General features: G+C 40.1%; 1 protein-coding gene across 1 annotated transcript in view; it reads left to right on the forward strand.

The window, feature by feature from the left end:
* The window catches only part of onecut2 (one cut homeobox 2), a gene marked incomplete at both ends in the record, with an annotated part of 34,816 nt that extends 12,984 nt beyond the window's left edge, over nt 1–21,832 (forward strand). Inside the window, one exon of the mRNA XM_080046279.1 lies at nt 21,543–21,832. Within this exon, the coding sequence (XP_079902405.1) occupies nt 21,543–21,832 (290 nt within the window). The remainder of the gene's footprint in view (nt 1–21,542) is intronic.
* Between the last annotated feature and the right edge of the window lie 1,990 nt (nt 21,833–23,822).

The raw sequence follows: 23,822 nt of genomic DNA on the forward strand, positions 1-23,822 counted from the left end.
AATGACAGTGATAAATAGACATACGACTATGTTAAACAGTGAACAGTGAATGGACACATTGGTATCAGTGCATCCAGTTTTACATTGCTCAGTACAACATTATTCCAGAGAAATGGGGCAAAATATCTGAAGTCTGTCTTCACTGCAGGGACAAACAGTGTAAGCCAATCCTTAGAACAAAGTGTTTTGAGTATGGTGTCTCTGGCTCAGGAGTGAAGAAGGGAATTTTTTTTTTTAAAATCCCTTATAGATAAATAAGTAATGTTTACGAGTCTACATATTATTTGTACTTGTAGCATATTATGCTGTTGTTGTTATGGACAAGACAGACAATAATATAAAAAGAAAAAAAAATATTAATATGATAATATTAATAAGTTTTAACAATAATCTTACACAAATGATGTACCAAACATCATTTGGATTTGGGGTATTTTCAGTGAATCAGTGGTTCAGACTGTGTGCTGCTGCAGCTGACAGTTCTCTCTATGTAAATGTGCTGATGTGGATCTATAAGCGATCGATAGAGGGACGCTCACACACACACACACACACACACATACACATACACACACACACACACACACACACACACACACACACACACACACAGCCAACACAAACAAGGAAGTGGAAGCACATTGTGTTTGTTGTCCTTCCTGCTGCTGTCTCTGCTCATGTTGTTGTTTTCAGTTTTTTAGTTTTTTTTGGTTTCTCCCACTGTCTGGGAGTCAGTGGGTTTTCCTCTGAAATGTAAGTGTGTGTGTGTGTGTGTGTGTGTGTGTGTGTGTGTGTGTGTGTGTGTGTGTGTGTGTGTGCACGCACGCATGAGTTTTTCTGGAATGTGTGTGTGTGTATGTGGGTTTTTTTCTGAAGTGGGTGCATGTGTGTGTGTGTGTGTGTGTGTGTGTGTGTGTGTGTGTGTGTGTGTGTGTGTGTGCGGACGGACGATGTGGATCGATGGCTGTAATCCCGAGCAGATTAAAAGAGCATTAATACTGGCAACGATAACGTAAACGGTACGGACCCAGATCCCCATTGATCCGCAAGCAACCTGATCCAGACTAGTTCCTGGAAGATACGGGGGAGGGAGGGGGGGAGAGAGCTAGCATTATACAACAGAGAGAGACAGGGACAGAGAGAGGGCGAGAGATAGAGAGAGAGAGAGAGAGATGGAAATATACAACAGAGAGAGAGAGAGAAGCTGTTACTGAACGCCTTCTGATAAAGATAATAATAGATCAAATATAAATGGCATTATCCATAAGATTATAACACCAATGCTTCAATATGCAATATCATATGCACATAGGAATAACTTATACATTGAAAGGTAATCAGTAAATGATGTAAACTAACCCATAATTTAAGCCATTCATCGGAGAAGAAGATTGATTTTGGACTATGGCAATTTCTGAAGTTTCTATAACTGTCCTTTTATAAAAATATTTCTAGGGGAGGCCGTCTGGTTGTATGCTACCATCTGTTGTCTGTATTCGCAGCGCATTTAATTCCTCTTTTAATTCTTTGCAGTGTCTCTTCTCAAGGCTAGACGCTGCAGGCAAAAACATATATTTTTTTAAAGCTTTGTTCAATTGTGAGATTTATGTCCAAATTTCATATTCAAAATCTGCTGTGTTTAAACTTTGAACACTCATTTGTTGTTAAAACCAAATAAAGATTTTAACTCTGGCTTTATCCAGCATCAACAATTCTAGGTTTTAAAGAGATGCAAATGTGATGTCATAATTACGTAGTTAGTCAAATTTCCATATTTATTCAAACATTTCTGAATAAACTGTAATTCAAAAGACTTGCCAATGTCAAGTAATCAACTGGCAAAGTTTCATGATAATATCTATAAGTTATAGATAAATAAAGTTATAGATAGCTAAACCTGGCCTTTATAAATGCTGCACATGTGCTGTTGAGTCTGTAAAGTGATGGGTTGCTTTCCTTGTGTTGTGTCTGTTTGCACGTGTTGTCCTCAGTGCCAGTACATTGAGCTCTCAGGGCCATGGTGCCAGTCAGCTTATTGGTATAACACACCCACAGCCATCGGACCTATATACGGTTTCACCTGGAATTATTTTCTTCATATTTGGATGAAGTATTCATATACAGTATATATATATTTATATAATAATTACATGGGCTTTCTTTTGTATCTAACCTATGCTGTTTGTATTCCCTTTGTTGACTTTGGGTCTTATCACTTCTTGTACTGTTTGCACTGATTAAATTCAGACCAAATAATTACCCAGAATACAAGGCACATGTGGTGGGTCAAAGTGTTCTTATTTTTCCCTCCCCTTGCTCAACTCCTCCAGATTGGACAGTAGAAGCATTAAATAGCAGCCATATTGATGTGTATCAGACAGGCAGGTTAGGGGAAGGGAATCCTCCTCTATTTGATTGTGCCACATAACTGGATTGATTAAGATGAAAACGGTCTGTTATTGGATTATGTTTCATATTGAACCGATGGGATCCAATTGTAGATTATTACGCTCTTCACAAAGACAGCTTTAGCACAACAGAGCAGGCAGAAACATGTTGAAAAAAAAACATATATATATAGGGGAGAGTGGCCTAAGTTGTGCATTTTGGAAGTTGTGCCACCCCTTGTTTCTAGAAAACCGTGGAAGAAATTGGAAATGTGACCACATATTTAAGAAGAGCCATCCATTTGACTCATCCTGTAAAGAAGGGAGACACAAGGAATAAGATATAAGCACATTTAAGCTCAAAAAACTGTTTTGCCTTTCAAAGTAAAATTTCCATGATCAAAGTTTTTTGATTATTGTGTCTGAACAATTATAGACAAGTTTGAAAACATTTGACACATGTTTTAGTGCTTTGGTATGCTACACTTTGAGTCTATACAGTTAGCACGATGTCAGCCCTAAATTGCTGCATCATGCCTATTATCCAAAATTCTGGGGATGGGGTGATTTGTGCCAAAGGGCCTGGGTGAGTTATAAGTAAGTAAGTAAGTAAGTAAGTAAGTAAAATGTATTTATAAAAGCACATTTATGACAGTTTGCACTGTCCAAAGTGCTGTACATAGTGCATTCAGTAGATAAACAATGAAGGTAAAATAACAATAACCAAAATAAAAGACGTAAAGCCCATACATCCACATAAACACAGATAGTAGTGCAGAGGTAAGATAGTTAATGGGGAGGAAACACCAGGGTGTACATATGGGTTTTCAGCCTTGATTTAAAGGCAAAAATGTAGGGGGAATCACATTTGTCAGGTGGCAGTTGGTTCTACAAGCACGGAGCAACTAGTGCAAAGTACATTTCTGAGAGTTGTGCCAGTGGCATGGCTGTATACGCTGGTCACCAAAAGAAAGTGATTGTCTACAGTAGCTCAGAAGAGAGTGGCATCTCAATTCTACTTAACGACACCACTGATGAGAGTTCAGATGGCCAGAAAGATGATTATGGTGACTTTGTCATTGTGAGCTTTGCAGGTAAAACCATTAGATCTGGTAGGCCTTGTTTAAGAAAATTGTCCTTCAATCTTTGTCAACTATTTACTTTATTTACTTTAAATAAACCTTAAATAAGTGATTGTCTAATGGATTTGTCTTGCATTACAGTTTATGAGATATATATCAATGGCACAATTCACCCCATGGTATTCTCTCCAACCGCACAACTTACACCACACCGGGGGCAAGTTGTGCAACAAGACAACTTTTTTTCCGAAAGCTATATTTCTTCTACAGTTTATTCCAGATCCAAAGTTTTCATTGCCAGGGATGCACAGCACCCTGAAATATATGTACATATTTGAGTTGGAGACTTTACTGTCAAGGCCTTACTTTAAAGTCACTTTGAGTGAAAAGTTGCACAACTTAGGCCACTCTCCCCTACAGTATAAGAGATAAGATAATGACAAAAGATAAGGATATAAATAAATAATTACAGGGGACAGACTTTTAAAGAAAGTCAGTCAACAAAAATTTAAGCCAGATAAAAGCCACACACACAAAGTTAAAGAGGTATTTCAATTTTAAAAAGTTCTTTAAAAAAAATGTTTCACTGACTTTTTGTCCACAACACTTCGATTTGCTTTGTGACTTCTTCTTTAGACACTATTTTGAGTGTCTGCTGTCTGTCTACATTAGCTCCAGAATCACGCAGGCACCCGTGAAGTGACCTGAAATCGGCAAATGTATTACTGGCAACAAAAAATGAAAACAAAAGCAATCTTTGGATAAAAATTCGGCTAATGACAAAGGAGCTGTCAATTCATATACCACAAACTCCTGAAAGTAATGCTCCCCTTCAAAAATTAAGTAAATCAGAAGAAGGGAAACACACTTAAAAGTGAATTATATTTATACCAGAGGTGACGCAATATACTACACTCCAAAATGAAAAGTTACATAGTACAGCTTTAATGTTTGATATAGAAGATGAACAATAAAAACGGTAGGAAAAAGGGGTATTTTCTTTGTCTTACCCTTTTTATTCCTACATTTTCTAGATATGGATAACAGTATGTTGACACATTTGACTCTTGTTTATTGCGTGTCTGTCTGTCATCTCTCAGAGCACGAAACCTGATCAACTGGTATCGTTTGAACACCGCTGATCGTTTGGAGACAAACACAGCGGTTTGCCAGGATGTCTGTTTATAGCTGCCCCCCAAACCCTCCCTTTTGATCAATTCTCCGATTACAATACAATCTATTGATCAGAGCATAGTATCTCTCTGTCTCTGTGTTTGTTCACTGTTGGAGCTGTGGGGCTGTAGGGCTGTGGGTGGCTACAGGCTGCCAAAAAAACACATGACTGATAAGAAAAAGGTACTGAGAGGGCCGGTTATCTATTAGTCTGTCAGTATGTGTGTGTGTGTGTGTGTGTGTGTGTGTGTGTGTGTGTGTGTGTGTGTGTGTGTGTGCGTGCGTGCGTGTGTGTGTGTGTGTGTGTGAGATGTCCAAACACAGCTTCCCCTCTGCTGACTTATCCTCACTGTCAATATTAGGCAGGTTAAAGGTTGGTGACTGTTCTCCAACATGAAATTCTTTTAAACTCTCTGTCTCTCCAGAGATGTTGGCACTGTTAACATCAATCCCTCTCCAGGTTTCGCCACAATGAGCCAACCCTCTTACATACAAGCAGTCATGTGATCCATTGTCAATATAAGAACATATTTATTAAAGCAATGTCCAATAGGGTCTTTTTTTTGTATAACGATATAACATATGGGCAATGTTGTGAGAAAAATGGCTTGCTACAAAGTGACTGTGTTTATTTGTGTGTTTGGGGTTTAACATAATGCATTTTCATTTTATACTCTAGGCCTACCACATTTATGTTATATTGCACAACTTTGGGATGGGCAAAACAGTCTGATTAGTTTACTGCTGAGGGAAAGTGAATAGTGGTTTAAACTAATGCTGACCTGATAGTTTGGGCCTGTCCCTTCTTCCTCTCTGCCTGTTCAAACGGCTCATATTGTTTCAGACTGTGAGACAGGTTTGTGTTGCTGCCCGTTTGAGCTGCTAAATGTCTTTGGCACAGTTTGCAGTGCATGTTTTTTTTTGTCAGACCGTAAAAAAAATCTAACATTCTCATACTTTGCTGTTGCTCTTTTCGCCTGTATTCCTAATCCACTACAACCTGAAACATTTCAGCATACAGCCCACCTTTAGTCCTGCAACATGATTGGCTGTTCCTCCTCCTCCTCTTCTTCTTCTGTTTAATATTGTGTGGCAACTAGTGTTAAGGACGATGCATTATATAAGGAACATCTGAACTAAATTGTTGTTTTAGCTCACAAGCCAGAAATGTCATGTACCACAGCTCCAAGGCAACGATAAAGGCCTTATTCAAGTCCAGTTCATACGTTCATTCAACATACAGTATATCAATGTGGAGAGAGAAAAAATATAAATATATCAAGCAGTTTTGAAAGTGTCAGATGACAATTGTATCTAGAGCGAGAACAGCACGACTTAAAGCTGTAGCTTCATATGGCATGCCTTGCTCTAATTTGATCACCGGTGAATTCAGTGTTGTTGTATCTCATTGTCTGCTTGTTTGGCAACCTTTCAAACTGCTCAAAAGGTGACGGAAAACTAAAAAGAAACATTGCTGAATGATACAAAATGGTAAACGAGAGAGAGAGAGAGACAGTGGAGAGAGAGAGAGAGAGAGACAGTGGAGAGAGAGAGGGTGGGGGGTGGATGACATCAAACTCCTCTGAGGCCATTTCCTCATCAGCTCGGTGACATCACTGAGCCACCAGAGGCTGTGATTGGTCAACCCCTTTTTTCCTGGTAAACAATTGGAGATACATTACAGTGTGCCAATGTGTGTGTGTGTGTGTGTGTGTGTGTGTGTGTGTGTGTGTGTGTGTGTGTGTGTGTGTGTTCGAGTGTGTGTGTGTGTGTGTGTGTGTGTGTGTGTGTGTGTGTGTTCGAGTGTGTGTGTGTGCTTGCGCGTGAGCGTATGTGCGCGAGTGCATGTGTGTGTGTGCGTATGTGTATGTAAGTGGTCAGAGAGAGACCTTTGTCCGGTGATGTCACCACAGACCATGTGGACGTACAGATTATACACTGATAAAGCATCCCTCCGCACGCATTGATTGGCTCATACACCTCTCTCCCTCCCTCTTTGTTCTTCAGCACAATCAGTCATAGGGACAGATCTATCCATTTGTCAATATATACGTATGTGGGTGTATATAGTGTGCAGGGTGAACTCAATTTAATATCACCAGAAAACAGAAAAGCCTTCATTTTATACTTTGTAACAGCCCTTTAAAGCCTTTCATACTGGCCCTGAGGTTGATAGTGGACAGAATAATGAACTAGTCTGTTGTTAACATCAGTGATTAAAGGGTTCGACCCCCTGAGTGGATACTAGGATGATGTAATTCTCTATTTTTCTTAGCGTGAACAGAAGCCTGTCCTTGGCACTTAGCCCCAAGCCCATTGATTCACCTACTGATGATGGGACTCTTTTAAAAGCAGTTCACACATACACACTTCCTTTTTTGTTGTTGTTGATGTTGATGTTGTTGTAAGAGGCTCAGGGGTTTCCTTATAATGACTGGTCAATGTTGTGTTAAGAAAATGTTACCCAAACAGGAGCACATTGTTCATTTGATGGGGACTACTTTCTGACACCTTTTGTGTCTTTTTGTGAGTATTTAGACACTGTCCAGTATACAGGACAGTGTGTATACTGTTATATGATACAGCTGAGCTAACCATAACAAGAATCTAGTTAGCATGCAGTAGGCACACAGTTGGGACATACTTTAACTTATTTATTTCATCATAACATTGCGCCTTGATCTTGCCTCTTGCTTTGATATCCATCTATCACTGGTTGTTTTCATATGGAGGCTCCGTTGATGTGATGCCACTTACGGTGCGCACTGGATTGTGGGTCACAATCGCCCAAATAGCATGCTGATTTTAACACTAAAAACATCGACCGGATGTAGTAGGGCATCCAGGTATTTTCAAGCATTCTAAATCTGGCTAAAAGAATTGAGACATTATAAATCTTTTTTCTACCATACTAAATAGCAGTTATTTTGGTTTTTGGAAACCAATGTTTGGTGTCCATGGCTACAAAGGAACATGTCACCCAGGGCATCAAGGTGGTCCATTGATGTGTTTTAATACATTACAGTTTTTGCCGATTGCTTACACACATGTTGCAGACTTTGGCCCACTGTGTCAAAACTTAACACACAGGCCGAATGAGACAAAGCACATGGAGATAAACTTCTAACTTATACGGCAAAATGAAACTCTTGAAACAAAACATAACAATCCCATTTCAAAACTGTTTTTAGCATCAAAACAATACACACACGCACCTTTGAATTACTCTTTCCAAACAGCAACAACACACAGATGTGCTTTATGCAAAACACAGCTGTATTAGTACTTTGGATGGTTTTTGATTTTAGAAGTCTCACACTGATTTTTTTTGTGGAAGATTGATTCACTACAGTTCATCTAGACATATGAAAATAAAAATAAAAAAGCTTCTGGAAAGAAAAGTGTATTTTGCGATGTCATGGTTTTGGCCAACAAAAAAACAATAGGTAGGATGCAGTTCAAGAAGCAATTCAGTGTATCACTACTATACTGTAAACTCTGAAACAATTACGAGAAAATGAAAAAAAAACCAGTGTTGTATGGAATGGGGCAGGTGGATTATGAACCCTTTGGATACCGCCTCCCGTTTGTGTCTTGCCACATCGCCTCATCGACATCACATGCAATGTCATCCTTTGAGAAGCAACAGCGAAAAATATTCCTGATATCCAGTCTAAATGAACTAATTATGGAGCTATTGTGTAGTTGGGCTGGACTCTCTGCCCAGGCTCCTACATTGATAGGCCATGATCTATAACATGGTCCACTAGTGACCCTGCCTCCGTCTGTTGCCTTCTTTGTCCTCGTCCTCCTGCCGCTCTCTCTTGTCCTCTTCCCCTGACTCTTACTGTCTCACAAAGAAGCTGAGCTCACCTGAAGTCTATTTGTAATGCTAAAGCTCACACTGATTGGTATTCAATTAGCTTTATTTTGTACATTTCATGTGTGTGAGTCTGTGTGCTTTTCCAAGTTTGGATGTGTTTAGTATTTCACATAGATGTGTTTTCCCAATGATTGCAGGAGATTTCATTTTTGAACAATGTGTCTTATGTAAAAAACAGTGTGTAGTGTTTTGCAAGAAGTGTGTTGGAGAATTTCAAACACAGTGCAAAGCATATTTTGTGTTTGTGGGGTTGGTGCTTGTGTTTAGGGCATGGTCACCAAAGTTAGAGGTTGTGATGCTTTGGGCCTAGCAACCACTATTAGTGTTTAAGCATTAGACAAAAACTGTAATACATTTTCTAGACAACAATGGAGCTCTGTGGCCATGAGGAAGAAGACATAACAGGCTACACACACACACACACACACACACACACACACACACACACTGTGATTGAGGCATTTAAAGCTGTTGCAGTGGATATAATGACACTTATTCTTCAGTGTGCTCCATACGTATATGTTGTGCATTCATTACATTCCTTTATCTGCAGAGCTGAGTGCAGACACATATTGATTATGTGATTAACCAATCAACATAAAGTTAATTACAGACATTTTGATAATCAATGAATTGACCACTTCAAGTCACTATGTGAGAATAGTAAGTACTTCTGTACAGACATGCTTTATTTTTTATTTTTCATGTGTGTGAGTCTGTGTGCTTTTCCAATTTTAGTTGTGTTTTGTATTTTAAATAGATGTGTTTTCCAAAGGATTGCAGGTGATTTCCTTTTTGACCAATGTGTCTTATGTAAAACACTGTGTGTTCTACAAAACATAGTGTTGTAGGGGAATGATTGGAAGACATTTAGGCTATGGATCCTGTCTCCTGTTGGCATCTGGCCACATCACCTCATCCACGTCACAGGCAATGTCCTCCCTTGCCAAGAAACGGGGGAAATATCGCCTTGCATGCCGTAGCCAACCTCTTGCAGAATTTTTGGGAAAGATTGATCCACTATATTTTCATTTAGACACATGAAAAAATATAGAAAAGCTTCTGAAAAAAAGTTTGTATTGCAATTTCATGGTTTTGGCCAAAAAAAGAAAAAAACACAACAAATAGGTAGGATCGCAGCTCAACAAGCAATTCAGTGTGTCTCTATGAACTCTGAAACAATTACAGTAAAAAAGATTAGTGTTGTAAGGAATGGGGAGGGTGGATTATGTATCCTTTTATGGATACCGCCTCATGTTTGCGTCTGGCCACATCGCCTCATCGACATCACATGCAATGTCAGAGAAGCAACAGCGAAAATATTCCTGATATCCAGTCTAAATGTCTTACAGTAATTATGGAGCTACTGTGCAGTTGGGCTGGACTCTCTGCCCAGGCTCCTATATGGTTAGGCCATGATCTATAACATGGTCCACTATAGTGACCCTGTCTCCGTCTGTTGTCTCCTTTGTCATCATCCTCCTGCCGCTCTCTCTTCCTTTTCCCCTGACTCTTACTGTCTCACAAAGGAGCTGAGCTCACCTGAAGTGTATTTGTAATGCTAAAGCTCACACTGATTGGTATTCAATTAGCTTTACTTTTTTATTTTTCATGTGTGTGAGTCTGTGTGCTTTTCCAATTTTAGTTGTGTTTTGTATTTTAAATAGATGTGTTTTCCCAATGATTGCAGGAGATTTCATTTATGAACAATGTGTCTTATGTAAAAAACAGTGTGTAGTGTTTTGCAAGAAGTGTGTTGGAGAATTTCAAACACAGTGCACTTATTGTGTTTGTAGGGTTGGTGCTTGTGTTTAGGGCATGGTCACCAAAGTTAGAGGTTGTGATGCTTTGGGCCTAGCAACCACTATTAGTGTGTAAGCATTAGGCAAAAACTGTAAGTTATTACATTGTAATCCATTCCATAGTAATGGAACCATGAATGCATTAAATAAACTGTATGTACAGAATCTGTTAACATCTTAGCTAAAGCTTTTCAATGCTCATTTGCTGAATTATGAAGGAAAACATAAAGTGAAGGTGAAACTTTAGGATGTGGAAATGGAGGTGAGTGGCATTTGCTACTCTGTTGTAACATTTCACAGGCCAAATAATTCAATGGTAAGTTAGAAGAACAACACTTAATCGTTAAGAAGATAAAGCGTTCCTCAGCTGATAGACATACATTCCAATACTGTATTATAAAAGGAAAATATCCTTTAATTCATTCAGTGTGTGTGTGTGTGTGTGTGTGTGTGTGTGTGTGTGTGTGTGTGTGTGTGTGTGTGTGTGTGTGTGTGTGTGTGAGTGTGAGTGTGAGTGTGTGTGTGTGTGTGTGTGTGTGTGTGTGTGTGTGTGTGTGTGTGTGTGTGTGTGTGTGTGTGTGAGAGAGAGAGAGAGAGAGAGATGGAGAGAGCGAGAGAGAAACAGAGACAGAGTGTCTTCAGTCTGTTGTTCCATTTCCGGTTATCCTCTCAAAACGTAGGGAGGAAAACATTGTGGTGCATTAAACATGCACTTGCACACACACACACACACACACACACACACACACACACACACACACACACACACACACACACACACACACACACACAAACACACACAAACACACAAACAAACACACACAATCTTCTTAAAGCAGTGTGCTGATTGCTAAATGCTTTGTGTCTGTGTACATGCGTGCGTGTGAGTTTAAGTGCTGGGATATGAAGTGTGTGTGTGTTTGCCAGGCAGCCATGCTAGAGTCTACTAGTAAGAACCTTCAGTTTATTTGCATTGGTGCTTTTCATAGCAGTTATCACTTGTGAATCGCTCACCAGCATCATTGCTATGCGTTGTTGTAACACACAACTAACCAAGGCTGTAGCAAAATTAACACAGTCTCACAACCACTTTAAAATACCAATGGCAACTTCTGAAAAAATGTTTAACCCTTTACAGAAATAAAACGTACAAAGGCCAGAGGTAGAAGCAGTAGAGACTTGCAGTGACCAGCAACACCAGTCGGTCGACACAGCCGTGGTGAGTGTGAGCCCGTAATTGTAAATGTATTGCAGTCTCTCTGGATCAAAATGTGCTCTATGGGTGATTATTGCATCACTTTGTCACTAGCTGGAATGGTATCTTCAGTGTGCACTGATTCAAGCATGTGTGTTTGTGGTGTGCACGTGGGCTTGTGTGTGAGTGGTGGTACTGTGTGTCCTGTATTTTTGCTCAATTTCGGATTCATTTGTTGTTTTTTTGTGTTAAATGCGTTTTTTCGGTGTTGATTGCACAGCGTTTAACGGTTGGCATGAGGCGATGGCTGAGGCCTCAATGCGTCATGTCCGACCTAACAGAGGGACCTCATGTAAAGGAAGTAATGATACCAATTCTTGGGCTATTTGATCTTTGACTGTTAACTAGCCTGGAAATGCAGGCCCACATCTAGAACAATGTAGGGTCTGGACAATAGACCTTCCCAACTGACTACGACCAATCAGAGCAATGGAAAATATTATGCCGTTTGGCAGCCAGCGGGGCTAACTGGTCATTAAACTTTTGACATATCCAATCAGCAAAACAGCAAATACATCTTTCTTGCTATTGAAAGACTTAAGTGCTGTCTTCATTTTTTTAGAGAAAAAACTGAGTCAAAATCGTAAAGTGTCGAGGCCAAAGCCTTTTCAAACAGTGTATCTGCAGCCATCATTGTTGTTTAATGTTTACTATCAAGACTTTGACGATGCAGCATTGTCGTCATCTGGTTGCGCCCGTCACTATAAGATAGTACCATTTGATTGGTGACTCTGAATCTTCCTGACATAGTTAATAATGAGCTCCAATGGTTTGAGCCCAGAGTAAGCTGCAGAGCAAATTGAAATGTGCTAGCGGCGAGTCTGGGTCAAAAGCCCTTTAAAACCGACTAAATAACATGCACTGCCTCTGACGTCACAGCTTATTTATGATTTCATCAAAACATTGCTCAGCCCTGCCGGCTCGTCACAGTGTCGAAATGTGGCGCCACACGCAAGCGCTGGAGTGTATGTATGAAGGGCGACTTTACTACTTACCCTGCACTTATATGCCCTCTGTGTAATGGATACCAGGGCTTAAGTGGTAATGGTGCAATAAAAAAAATACACAGAGAGAAGGAATAGCATTGAGACATGGAGAGGAAGGGGAAAGATGGAGGAGACACGGAGGAAAGGAGACAGGAAGGAAGACAAGAAAAGAGAGAGAGAGGGAGGAAAGGAGAGAAAGGGAAGACAATGAGAGATAATAATGGAGAGGAGGAAAGACAAAACCATTAGATGCTAAAGGGAGATGGGACAGGTGAGAGCTGTAAAAGAAGAAAAAGACAAAGGAGAGAGAGAGGGAGGAAAGGGATAGAGGAGACAGTGAAAATACTAAATGACACGGGGAGAAAGTCCTGAGCCGAAGAGAGAAAGAATAAGAGACAGCCTGTCTGTCTGTGTATGTAGTGTCCTGACACCGGCTGTGGCTTCATATTCAGCTGCAAACATCCTCAGACTCTAGCCTGGCCAGACCAGCCGGATCTTGTGTGCTTCAAAATCTCCCGCAGATCAGTCTGGATTTCCTCCAATCTCCGTGGGGAGGAGCTGGTCAAATAAAGACCGGGCCAATCAGAGCCCACTTTCAGACTGCTTTTCCGTCCTGATTGGCTAATTTAGTCACCAATTTAGCCTCCAGTCCGACTGGACCCTCCCACTTTCTGTCCGTTAGTGAACGGTAGCCCCTGATTGGTTCTTGTAATCGTTGACGTCAACATGGACCGATGAGTGTGAAGCTTGTGAGATATACAGTAGCTGGTCTCACAAGGCTTCATTGACGACTACATGGACCAATCAGGGGCTGTTCTCCGTTAAGGGACACATGTTAGGTCAGAATGTGGACCTGATTTGACATCTCAATAACCACCACGTTGACTCTCTTTAACCGTTGTCTCTGTGTCTAGCTATCATACAGTAGAAACAGACAGAGTTATGCCTGAAAATGCTAAAAGACGGAAATGCTCAATATTGCAAGAAGGAAACCTCCCTGTTAGCTCAGTGTGCATAATTAGCTATTAGCATCCTGAAACCTGTACTGAGTGCTGGATTAGAATAAGGTGAGGGATGGGTACTTCCTATTCAGTGTGTGACTTGGTGATAGCTGATCGAGGATCAGATTTGTGAGCAGTTCCACATTTTCCATTACATATAGCATTTAGTGGGAAATAGTGTCCATTAGCGACGGCAGCGACAGTTCATGCACATTTGACTGTGAGACTGAGGCTGCCATGGTGAAGCTGCCGGGCTGTGATATATCTTTGTGGCGAGAAGGGAAACAGTGTCTAATGACTGCTGAGCTCCTCTTTCTCCTCTCTCTGTCTGTCTGTCTGTCTGTCTGTCTGTCTGTCTGTCTGTCTGTCTGTCTGTAAAATGAAACCAAAGCTTACTGGCTCACTCACTTCCTCTCTGTCAAACTTTTGCTTTTACTTTTAATAAACCTATTTTTTATTAACACAAATGCTAAACGTAAAAGTGCATGATCGAAATATAAACTCTAATAATTCTGATAGTCACAATTGTTTATGGAATTGATACAAATGATGGCGTGAAAACAAGAAAAAAGCAAAGTTGAGAAACATTTGCTGATTGGCTGGCAGGTGTGTGTTATAACCGTGTGACACACATGTAGGTGGGCTCAGGTTTAATCACCTCGACCACCTGACCATGCTATAGACTGGATAATCAACTTATTGTTGTTATCCGGTTGTGAGGCACGACTCTGTAGAAGGTACACTTACTCGTTGATTATTCCTTACATGTTCAATGTGTCTTTTATATTTAGGCAACCTGCAGTTTCCCTTTTTCAGACTTTACTCCAATAAGATAAATAATCGTATTTTGATTTATTCAAGAGAAGTTGTCAAGAACAGGTTAATATCACAATAGAGTTGTTGATAAGAGGCATAGGACACATATTGATAGCTGGTTATTATTTATCTAGCTATGGGAATACATGTTATGTTTTCCAATAACCAGGGGCCCTCAGGATGAAAAGAATTGGGCCTAGCATAGAGCCCTGAGGGACACCATGTTTTAAATCTACTGCAGGTGGTCGCCCATGGCCACAATTAATCATCAACACATGAAGAAGTACTCTGGATGGCTTTGTTTTCTTTAGGATTTATTACAACTAGTTCTGAATAATTACTCCATTCATTGATCAGCTGATTGATAGAAAATCAATTGGCGACTGTCACAAACGGGCTCAGAGCGCCAACAAGAAGGTATATGAACTTTTCAAAAGATTGTATCCTTACAAAAGTCTGGAGTTGTCACATCTCTGCTTTTTCTTCTTTTTCTCTTCTGCCATTTATCTTCTACTCTCCATCTCCGCTCTCCCACATAAGCTCTCTGTCTGTCTGTTCTCTCCATGTCAATGTATTCACTTGAAATGGCTGCTTCAAAAACACACTCGACTCTTAAAACATCCACATAATGCATTGATGTGTTTGCTGTGAGAGAGTAACCAGTAGCTCTTGAGGCTCAGCACTTGACTCAACCCTATTCAAGTGAATAGAAAAAAAATGTAATATTGGAAGACTTGACCCCTTGGTCAGCAGTGGGTGTAGACACCTGATTGTGTTTCAAACTGTAAGTCTTGTGTTTCTCAATAGGTGTGTACAACAGATGTGTTAGTATGCGTGTCTGAGCATCATTTTAGCACTAATTTAGCCTGGTCCCACTCTAGTAATTAATTTCAAAATGTCACGGTGATAGTCTTTGGAATGGCAGAAGGCTGGATTCATGTCATGTTGGAGTCACTTTAATTAGTTTCAGACTGATAAATGCTGCTCACGTGAACTTTGAAGTTGTAATTGGCTTTTAGTTTAGGAACGCCAGCCAAGCCTTTCATTGTGATAACTGTAGCAGTTGTTTGGAAAGAAGGGGCCCTTGATTTCAGAGGGACGCAGGTCAGCTCTTCCTGATGAAAGAACAATAGTTGCTGGCAGACTTCATCATTATGCTAGATAATTAAACTAGCATTAACATTAAGTCGGCTGACATTGTATAGGCACAGTGTGTTATATATGAGTATTTTAGCGGCTCCATTTAGCTCTCTCCCATTGGAAGAATTTACAGAAGCTATGTTGGCTCTCAAGGACAAGAAGCTACCTACTAACAGGGTTCTCAACTTTTGTAAATAGTTTAGAGTGAGACAGAAGCGGATTTCCCATGCAACATTTTTTTTTTGTGTTTATTTATTAATTTAAAGCATAATAATGGTTTTTAACAGAAGTTCAGTTCAGTATAATTTCTTTGTTTTAGTTAAAATATAGCCTATTGTAGTAATTTTATGATGAAAGTATAACTGGTTTAATACCAAATGCCAGACTAGTGAGATGGGTGTAGGCCTAGGGTAGTTGTTTGGGGGGGGGGGGGGGGGGGGGGTAAAACTCTTAGTTCAGTTCAGCAAATATGGATACTGGATATTACTGATGCTCGCTGTCCACTTTTTTACAGTGGAGAGGCTGACATTCTCTTTTTGCTCATAACTCCCCAACCAAACATCCCAAATTCAAAAACCTTTACAGTATATCCATAGATTCACTGAATTATGCTGCACAATTTAGCATTGGCCACGTCCATTTAAGCCGTTAAAGATTATTAGCAAAATTGCAACTGCAAAATGGACTTTCCATTTCAGCTCCCACAATTTCTCCGCGATTTTTTTGCTTTTTGCTCTATAACTCCCAAACCGAACATCCCACATTCAAAAACTTTACATCCCCGGATTCTGTGAAGTGAGCGGCCGGCGCCACGAAATGCGCCACTGAAATGTGTGTGTCTCACTCTCATTGCGTGAGAGTTGAGAACCCTTTTACGAAAGATGACCATCATCCACTACTGCCTCAAGTCTTTTCACACTATCAAGTGATGAGGTGAAGATGTAATTAGTTATGTATTCTATAGTACCTATTGTTCGTCTTAAAACAGTTGCATTGAATAGTCAGCCAGGGTGAATACTTGTGTGTTTATAAAGGCAGGAATCTTTCCGGTAGTGGCATTGCCAAGATGTGTTTGAACCAGACAGATTAGGACATTTTGAATGAAGCCTTGGATGATGCCTTTACGTAATGACATTGAAATGATAGCGAGGAACATGATTATGAATAGATGACTGTCTGTAATATTGATCATAAATATGATGGTGATCTCACTGAGCATAGTTTCCATGGTGAAAATGAACGTGATGCATGGAGTGTTATTGTGACATCATTGTTATGTGACTGTGGTGAGGAATATGTTGGATAAGTGTTTAGTATTATTACAATAGTATTGATTTTGATTGCGATAGTTCCGGATCAAGAGCACAAAAATAAATGTTGCTCATGAAGGTTTTGAAATAGTCATAAAAGAATAAAAAATAGTTAAAGGTGAATCTGGCAATTCTGGAGAACACTTGTAGTCAAAATCACTTTTTGTCAAAATCAGTGAATATCTCCTCATGATCTGCTACCTGTCCATACCGTGTGTGCCCTGGAAAGAAATTCAGCATTAAAACACAGCCTTGGCACTCGAGTTTTGATTTTGTTAATGGTTGTTTTTTTTGGCTATGGCTGAATAATATCTTGGCAGGGTATGATTTGACATTTTTGACAACAGTACTGATACAATACCCACGAACCAATATTAAAATCATACTTTGTGTTATTAGAAATATATTTTTATTTTTTCTCCAAAAAAGTATAAAACTGTCAAAATTATGATTGAAATCATCTGAAGAATCTGAGCACACAAGTGTGACCAACATTCAATTCTTTACCATTTTTGGATCACTGCGACAGACACATTTTGTCTGGGTATTCCAGTCTGATTCCCAGCCATAATAAAGATGGCTATGCCACGATAATGATAACTTAAATAAAAAAATAAATCAAGATAAATATTGTGCTGGAGATGCATTAATGAGAATTTTGCATCATACGGTGACGTCAAATTGGGTGTTCAGATGAAACAATAATTTTGACGACTATGATTTTAGTGTTAATTCCTATGAAAGGGTATCAACACAATAGAATATGGAGGTTTACTGTGACAGAGCAACCAGACAGCTGATTCACACACACACACACACACACACACACACACACACACACACACAGGAAAAAAATAGAAACACAAGATGAGCAGTTCCGCACATTTTTCTGCTGATCAGGTTTGCAGTTAGAGACGCATTTAGCAACACACTGATGTGATGTCTGCAAGAGAGAGAGAGAGAGAGAGAGAGAGAGAGAGAGAGAGAGAGAGAGACGGGTAGAGCTGATGAAAGACAGAGGAACCCTGCTTTATTGATCCTATTGATTCAAGCCTTACCTTTAAAGAAAAGCCACCCCTCCCCCCTCCTCACTCCCGCCCCCCCTTCCTCAAACCGGTAAACCCCTTTTGAATAATATAATTGCGTGTTTGATCCTTACTGTAACCTGGACCAGGGGGGGAGAGAGGCTGATTGGATCACTCAGGCGTGCTCTTCTCCATTGAAGGCAGGTCTGCGTTTGTGTGGGTGGGAGTTTTTTGATTGCTCCCTTTTTACGCGTAAATGTGTCTGCACTTAAAAAAAAAAAAACATTGTCTGGGGTGAGCTGCCGCTGAGCTGCTTGTCATCGTACACCAGTAAGCAGCTAACAGGAGGAAGAGAGCTGTACATTTGAATCAGGACCACCAAAGAGAATTCTCGGGTGCCCTGGCCAGTGTTAACAATGCAAAATGAAAATGTGTAAATCCAATTGAAAACGACCACTGGCCCCTCACGACAAAATAACGGCGGCTTTGATTCTTAAGAATGAATGAATGGCATCGATAGTTAACCATGCCAGGGAAGCAGGGGTTGCATCTGTATAGATTTTATATTGAACACAAAGAGCTGCAGTCTCTCTTCTGTCAGAGCTACTATGATCAACACAAGTGGTGTGCAAAGGTGCACAAATACATGACAGAAAGAATATTGTTCATATATACACAGTTATGAATGTTAATATGCATTATATGTGTATGTGTGCAAGAAACTCCCTGTTATAAAAGTTTGCCTATTATTATTATTGTTACAAATTCACTTCAAGACATATTATATTTTTATATATTAAATTTTTGTTTTATTGATTCATTCTTTTCTTCTATTTGCATTCACATTTAGATTTGATATCATTATTATTATATAATTATTATGTTAGTGGTTTAGATTATAATATATAAATTATGTTATTCTTATATTATTAATATTAGGAAGACAGGATATTGTACCAAGACGAAATTTCAAAAACAGACAATATTTATCAGCCATTAAAAGTCTTAAAAATCACCTTAAAGGAAAAACCCCTCTCCACAGCTGTTATTAGAAGAAGCCAGGGTAGTAGAACAAATAGTGTTAGCAGTTGTAGCAGCATAAAGAGATGGACCACGGAAAAGGCTGTCAACAACAGTCATTTACATTTTAGCTGACAGTCAGATGTTTTATCACAAAGATCGCCCTGCAAATAGTCGGGTCTAATGTCCAAAGACTTTGAGTTAACACGAACAAAACTGTGACACATCTGTTGATGTTCTTCTATATACCGTGTAATATGTCCTGTCTATATATGAGCCTACACATATAAATATATATATATATATATATATATATATATATATATATATATATATATATATATATATATATAATACCTTGAGCAGCACCTTAATCCAAATCCAGCTAAAATAATGAAGATAACAATCCAGCACTTTTGAGAATTTGGGAACAATGGGTTAGGGTTGAGATAAAAGAAAAAGCCAAATAATAAGCTGCAGATATGAAAGTAGTTAATTTAAAATGAGTGATGTTATGTCCATTTAAAGCGGCTTTCATGAAAATGATTTAAATTATTAATTTCATTATTAGTACAAGTAATCATTCCAGTATTGTTTAATTTTGTTTGTCTTTTATTTACAATTTGTCGTGTTTGAATATGTGATTATTCAAAGCAGACGTGTATATTTCGCTCTGTCTGTGTGTGTGTGTGTGTGTGTGTGTGTGTGTGTGTGTGTGTGTGTGTGTGTGTGTGTGTGTCTCTCTCTCTCATCTGGGCATATTTTTTTAAACCCGGTGTGTTAGTGGCTCTGCATTCTTCATATGCATAGATCAATAGTGCCACCTGTCAGTGACAGACCGTATAACAACTACAACAGATTGACAGTGTGGAAGAGGAATAACTCATTGTACCACATTTCACCTGCAGTATATGTAACCGGAGAACAGAGTCCACAAGTACAGCAGGGCATTTACATTTAAGTCATTGCACCCAGCAACAATCAACTATGCTAGGTATTACATTTTCACATTAGTAGAACACTGAGTTGTGGAAATAACATACACATCCCAAGGTTTACAAATATGTATTTGGGGGAAACATGGTGTCTCTGGTTTAAACGGGTTACTTAAATCAGAAGTGTGCTTCCATCAGGAGTGCTTAAAAGGTGCAATATGTAGTTTCAGCAGAGGGGGACTTTTTTTTTTTTTACATTTGCAAAGCCTGCAGTTAGTTTACAATACATATTTACTATACATGTCATTTTTAGTATTGAACTATTATGTAACCATGAATCAAAACCAAATTATTCAGCGACTCCTGGAATCAAACGTAAGACTAGATTATTTTCGTAAACAAAACTGTGGGCCCTGCTGCTGTAAACAACAACAGAGAAACATTAACTTAGTAACAGTAAAAACTCAGGAAGCTTTGTCACTTTTAACAGTGTTTCAGAGATCCAATTTTCCTGTGAGGAAAGTTTGTTTACTAAGTTTTGAGAATATACCTTAGACAATGTTCACTTCACTGACACACCAAAAGTCACAGTGCACCAGACAGCAGAAGAGAAGCAAGAAGAGTCCGCTTTCATTATTCACAACCGTCATCAACCGCTAAACGTTGTGAGACAGAAGGAGGGCTGTTTGTGCACGTGTGTGTGTGTGTGTGTGTGTGTGTGTGTGTGTGTGTGTGTGTGTGTGTGTGTGTCTACAGCACAGATACAGTAGTTAAAGTAGAAACATAATAGTTTTGTGACTGAATTGAGTCCTTAACCTGATTGGTAGTGATCAGCCGGGCTCTGACTCCTGCATACTTAATTCGGAGAGTTAATCAAATCACACCCAGACCTCTTCCTCTCCCTCCTCGTGACTGTCTGATATACTGTACGACAGCAAAGTCATTAGAGCGACTCTTATTACTATTAATACTGTTTTGTTTTGTTTAGTTTTTCCTCCAGCTCATGGTCCTAAATAAGTCCAAGAATTCCCAAATAATTCCACATTCTAACAGACATCAATGTAATGCGGAAAAAACTATGTGAAGTCAAATCTGGCCTAAAGCTAAATTATCTTTTCGTGTGCCTTGTTTATACTTTTGAATATCGTGTACAAGTCATTCAATGTAATCTATTATTAGACCAAAAACAGCACATTAAAAGCAACATTGGGGTACTTACAGCAGACCATAATGGGCATACTTGCCAAGATTTATTAAAAAAATGGCCGGGCCAATTAGAACCGGCTTTCCGACCTAACGTTCCTTCGTTCGTGGAAGGCTGCCCCTGATTGGTTTGTGTAGTCGTCAATATAGCCTCCAGTCAGACCCCGGTCTGACTGGAGGCTATCTGTCTCTCCACTTTCCATCCGTCCGTGGAAGGCAGCCCCCTGAATGGATCTTGCATTCGTTGACGGCTGGTCTCAGGAGGCTAGATTGACGACTATGTGAACCAATCAGGGAGCTGCCTTCCCCCGGAGATTTCAAAAAGGCCAGACTTGATCCGCGGGAGAGAGAAACAAATGTGAAGCTTGCGAGATCACCATCATCTCACCAGTCTAGAATCCTCCTCCAATATTGAACTGTTGTCCAACCATCACAAGAAACAAACACTAATACTTTCTATGTCTCCTCTGCTATCCTGCTCTCCTCCCTGACCCTACCCTCACCCTCCTCTTTTTCCCTCGCAGCTTGCAAACGGAAGGAGCAGGACACGGCCAAGGACCGCAACAGTACGCCAAAGAAGTCGCGGCTGGTCTTCACCGACCTGCAGCGGCGCACCCTGCTGGCCATCTTCAAGGAGAACAAGCGGCCGTCCAAGGAGATGCAGATGACCATCTCCCAGCAGCTGGGCCTGGAGCTCACCACCGTCAGCAACTTCTTCATGAACGCCCGCCGCCGGAGCCTGGACAAATGGGCAGACGACGGAGGCAGCCCCGGCGGCCATTCCTCGGCGTCCAGCACTTGTACCAAAGCGTGATAAATAGATGATAGCTGAAGGAGAGCCACAGGGAGGGAGGAGTTGAAGGGGAGGGCGGGGTTAAAAGGGACGCGGGTCGAGGTTGAAACCAGACTTTTTACATTTTTGTTGGTCTGTTTTTTTTTTGTTTGTTGCGTTTGTCGATGCGCGACAAACCCGAAAGAGAGAGGGGCTGCTCACTGCGCGACCACTTGCTTGTAGCTGAACCGCCTTTTTCCAAATTCCATCCATACATCCATAAAGAGAAGCTGAAGGGGTAAACTCATCCATCAACCAGAAAAACATCTGCTGATGTCTCCTTTAGGACAAATAGGCTGACACACTAGCCCAAAAATACCAAAGACTAGAAGACAATGGGTGTTTTCTATTATGCAATATAAGCTAGGAACCAACCAAACCAAACGAGATAACCAATGAAAGCTTTATGACTGCAGAATGTGCTAGAAGTTTTTCTCACAGTTCTCTGTGGAAATTGAGTTGAGGACGTTCACATTCAGAAGTAGGGTTTTTGAAGATTGCACAGCCAAAGTTAGTTTAGTTTGTGCAGCAAAGGGTGAAGCTGGACTGTACATTCAATCTATTTTTTTAACCAAACCAAAGACACATGAGGAGGCATTCATTCTTGACCTTGGAAATAGTAATTTGACAATATGATCTCAGCATTGGGCCCATTTACTAGCTTGGACAGAGTGTGCTCAGTATGATCACAGGAAAAGCTAGGGGACCATATGTTAAGAAAATATATTATTTTTCTTTTATCTAAATCAGTAGGTTCACGATTCACGATTTTGCTCAAGAAACTGGTCAGTTTATAAATGTACCCGGGTAATGGAAGAAAAACAGTCCCGTGGTAATTTGGCTGTGCAGTCTCCGATTTCAACACTAAAAGTTAAAACCAAAGTCTGTTTCCCCCCCTAAGACCAAAATTGAAGTTGAGTTGGCTTCCGAAATGTTCCGTGTCCATTCTAAAATGGAAATGTATAACTAAAGTTGACCTCAAGCACAAACAAACCGACAAACACACAAACATTCACCAAGGCACATGCAGCTTTCCTCATTATTTGAGCCGACATGTAGAGTCACAAGCTTTCCCAAGAGTGTCAGTGGATTATATGTGAATATACAACTTATGTGAGCACAATCTTGAAGCACATTTTCTTTGCAATAGAACCGGGGCTCTCTGCCAAGCCGAGTGGTTTTCACATCTTAGAAAAACTCAGGATACCATTTTTTTCTAAACAGTGGTTGAAATCCATTCGGCAGCCGTCGTTACACACTACAATGTACGAATGCACACCCACACACGTAGACAAGCAAATACACCTGCTTTACAGCAACACACACACACATACTCAACTTGAAAGAATCATTCCCCAACGTTCCCCGGAACCCCCAACCCTGACCGAAAAGCATTGTCAGCTGAACCAAAGCTAAGCTCCATTTTACCCTGGCTTCACCCACCCATCATACCAACTCATCCATCAGGGCAGTGGTTTCCACTAAGCATCTTAGCATTAGCAAAACCTTTGTTTTCAATCAGAACAAATAATAACTAACACAACTCAAAGCTAGTGCTGTATGTCGCCGATAGCTGACATTGTTATCAATTGCAGCAGAATGTATGCGCAAACAATTTGGTGAATTAGAGGTAAACATGAGATTTGAAATGCAAAAACTCAAACATGCACCTTCTTTACAGCTACAGCTCTCTTCCAGATACAAAACTGCAGCACAAAAGAGCTAGTTTGACACCTAAGGCCTCTGCTCGGAGATGTAACCCATTGGTGTAGATCAAGCTGTAGTACTAAGATGCTTTTTGGAAACCTCAAGCTATCACAGATATATATACCCCCCCAAAAAACAAACCAAAAACTCTAGTGACAGACACAACAGTAGAACCAGTGATCCGTGTGAACCCGTGGAAGACGAACTGGCCAGGCGAATCAGGGCCTTTGTAATAGTTAAAGAGGACAATCTTAAGACGATGCCT

Source organism: Ammodytes marinus (genome assembly GCF_949987685.1).
Source record: "Ammodytes marinus genome assembly, chromosome: 18".
NCBI lineage: Eukaryota > Metazoa > Chordata > Actinopteri > Uranoscopiformes > Ammodytidae > Ammodytes > Ammodytes marinus.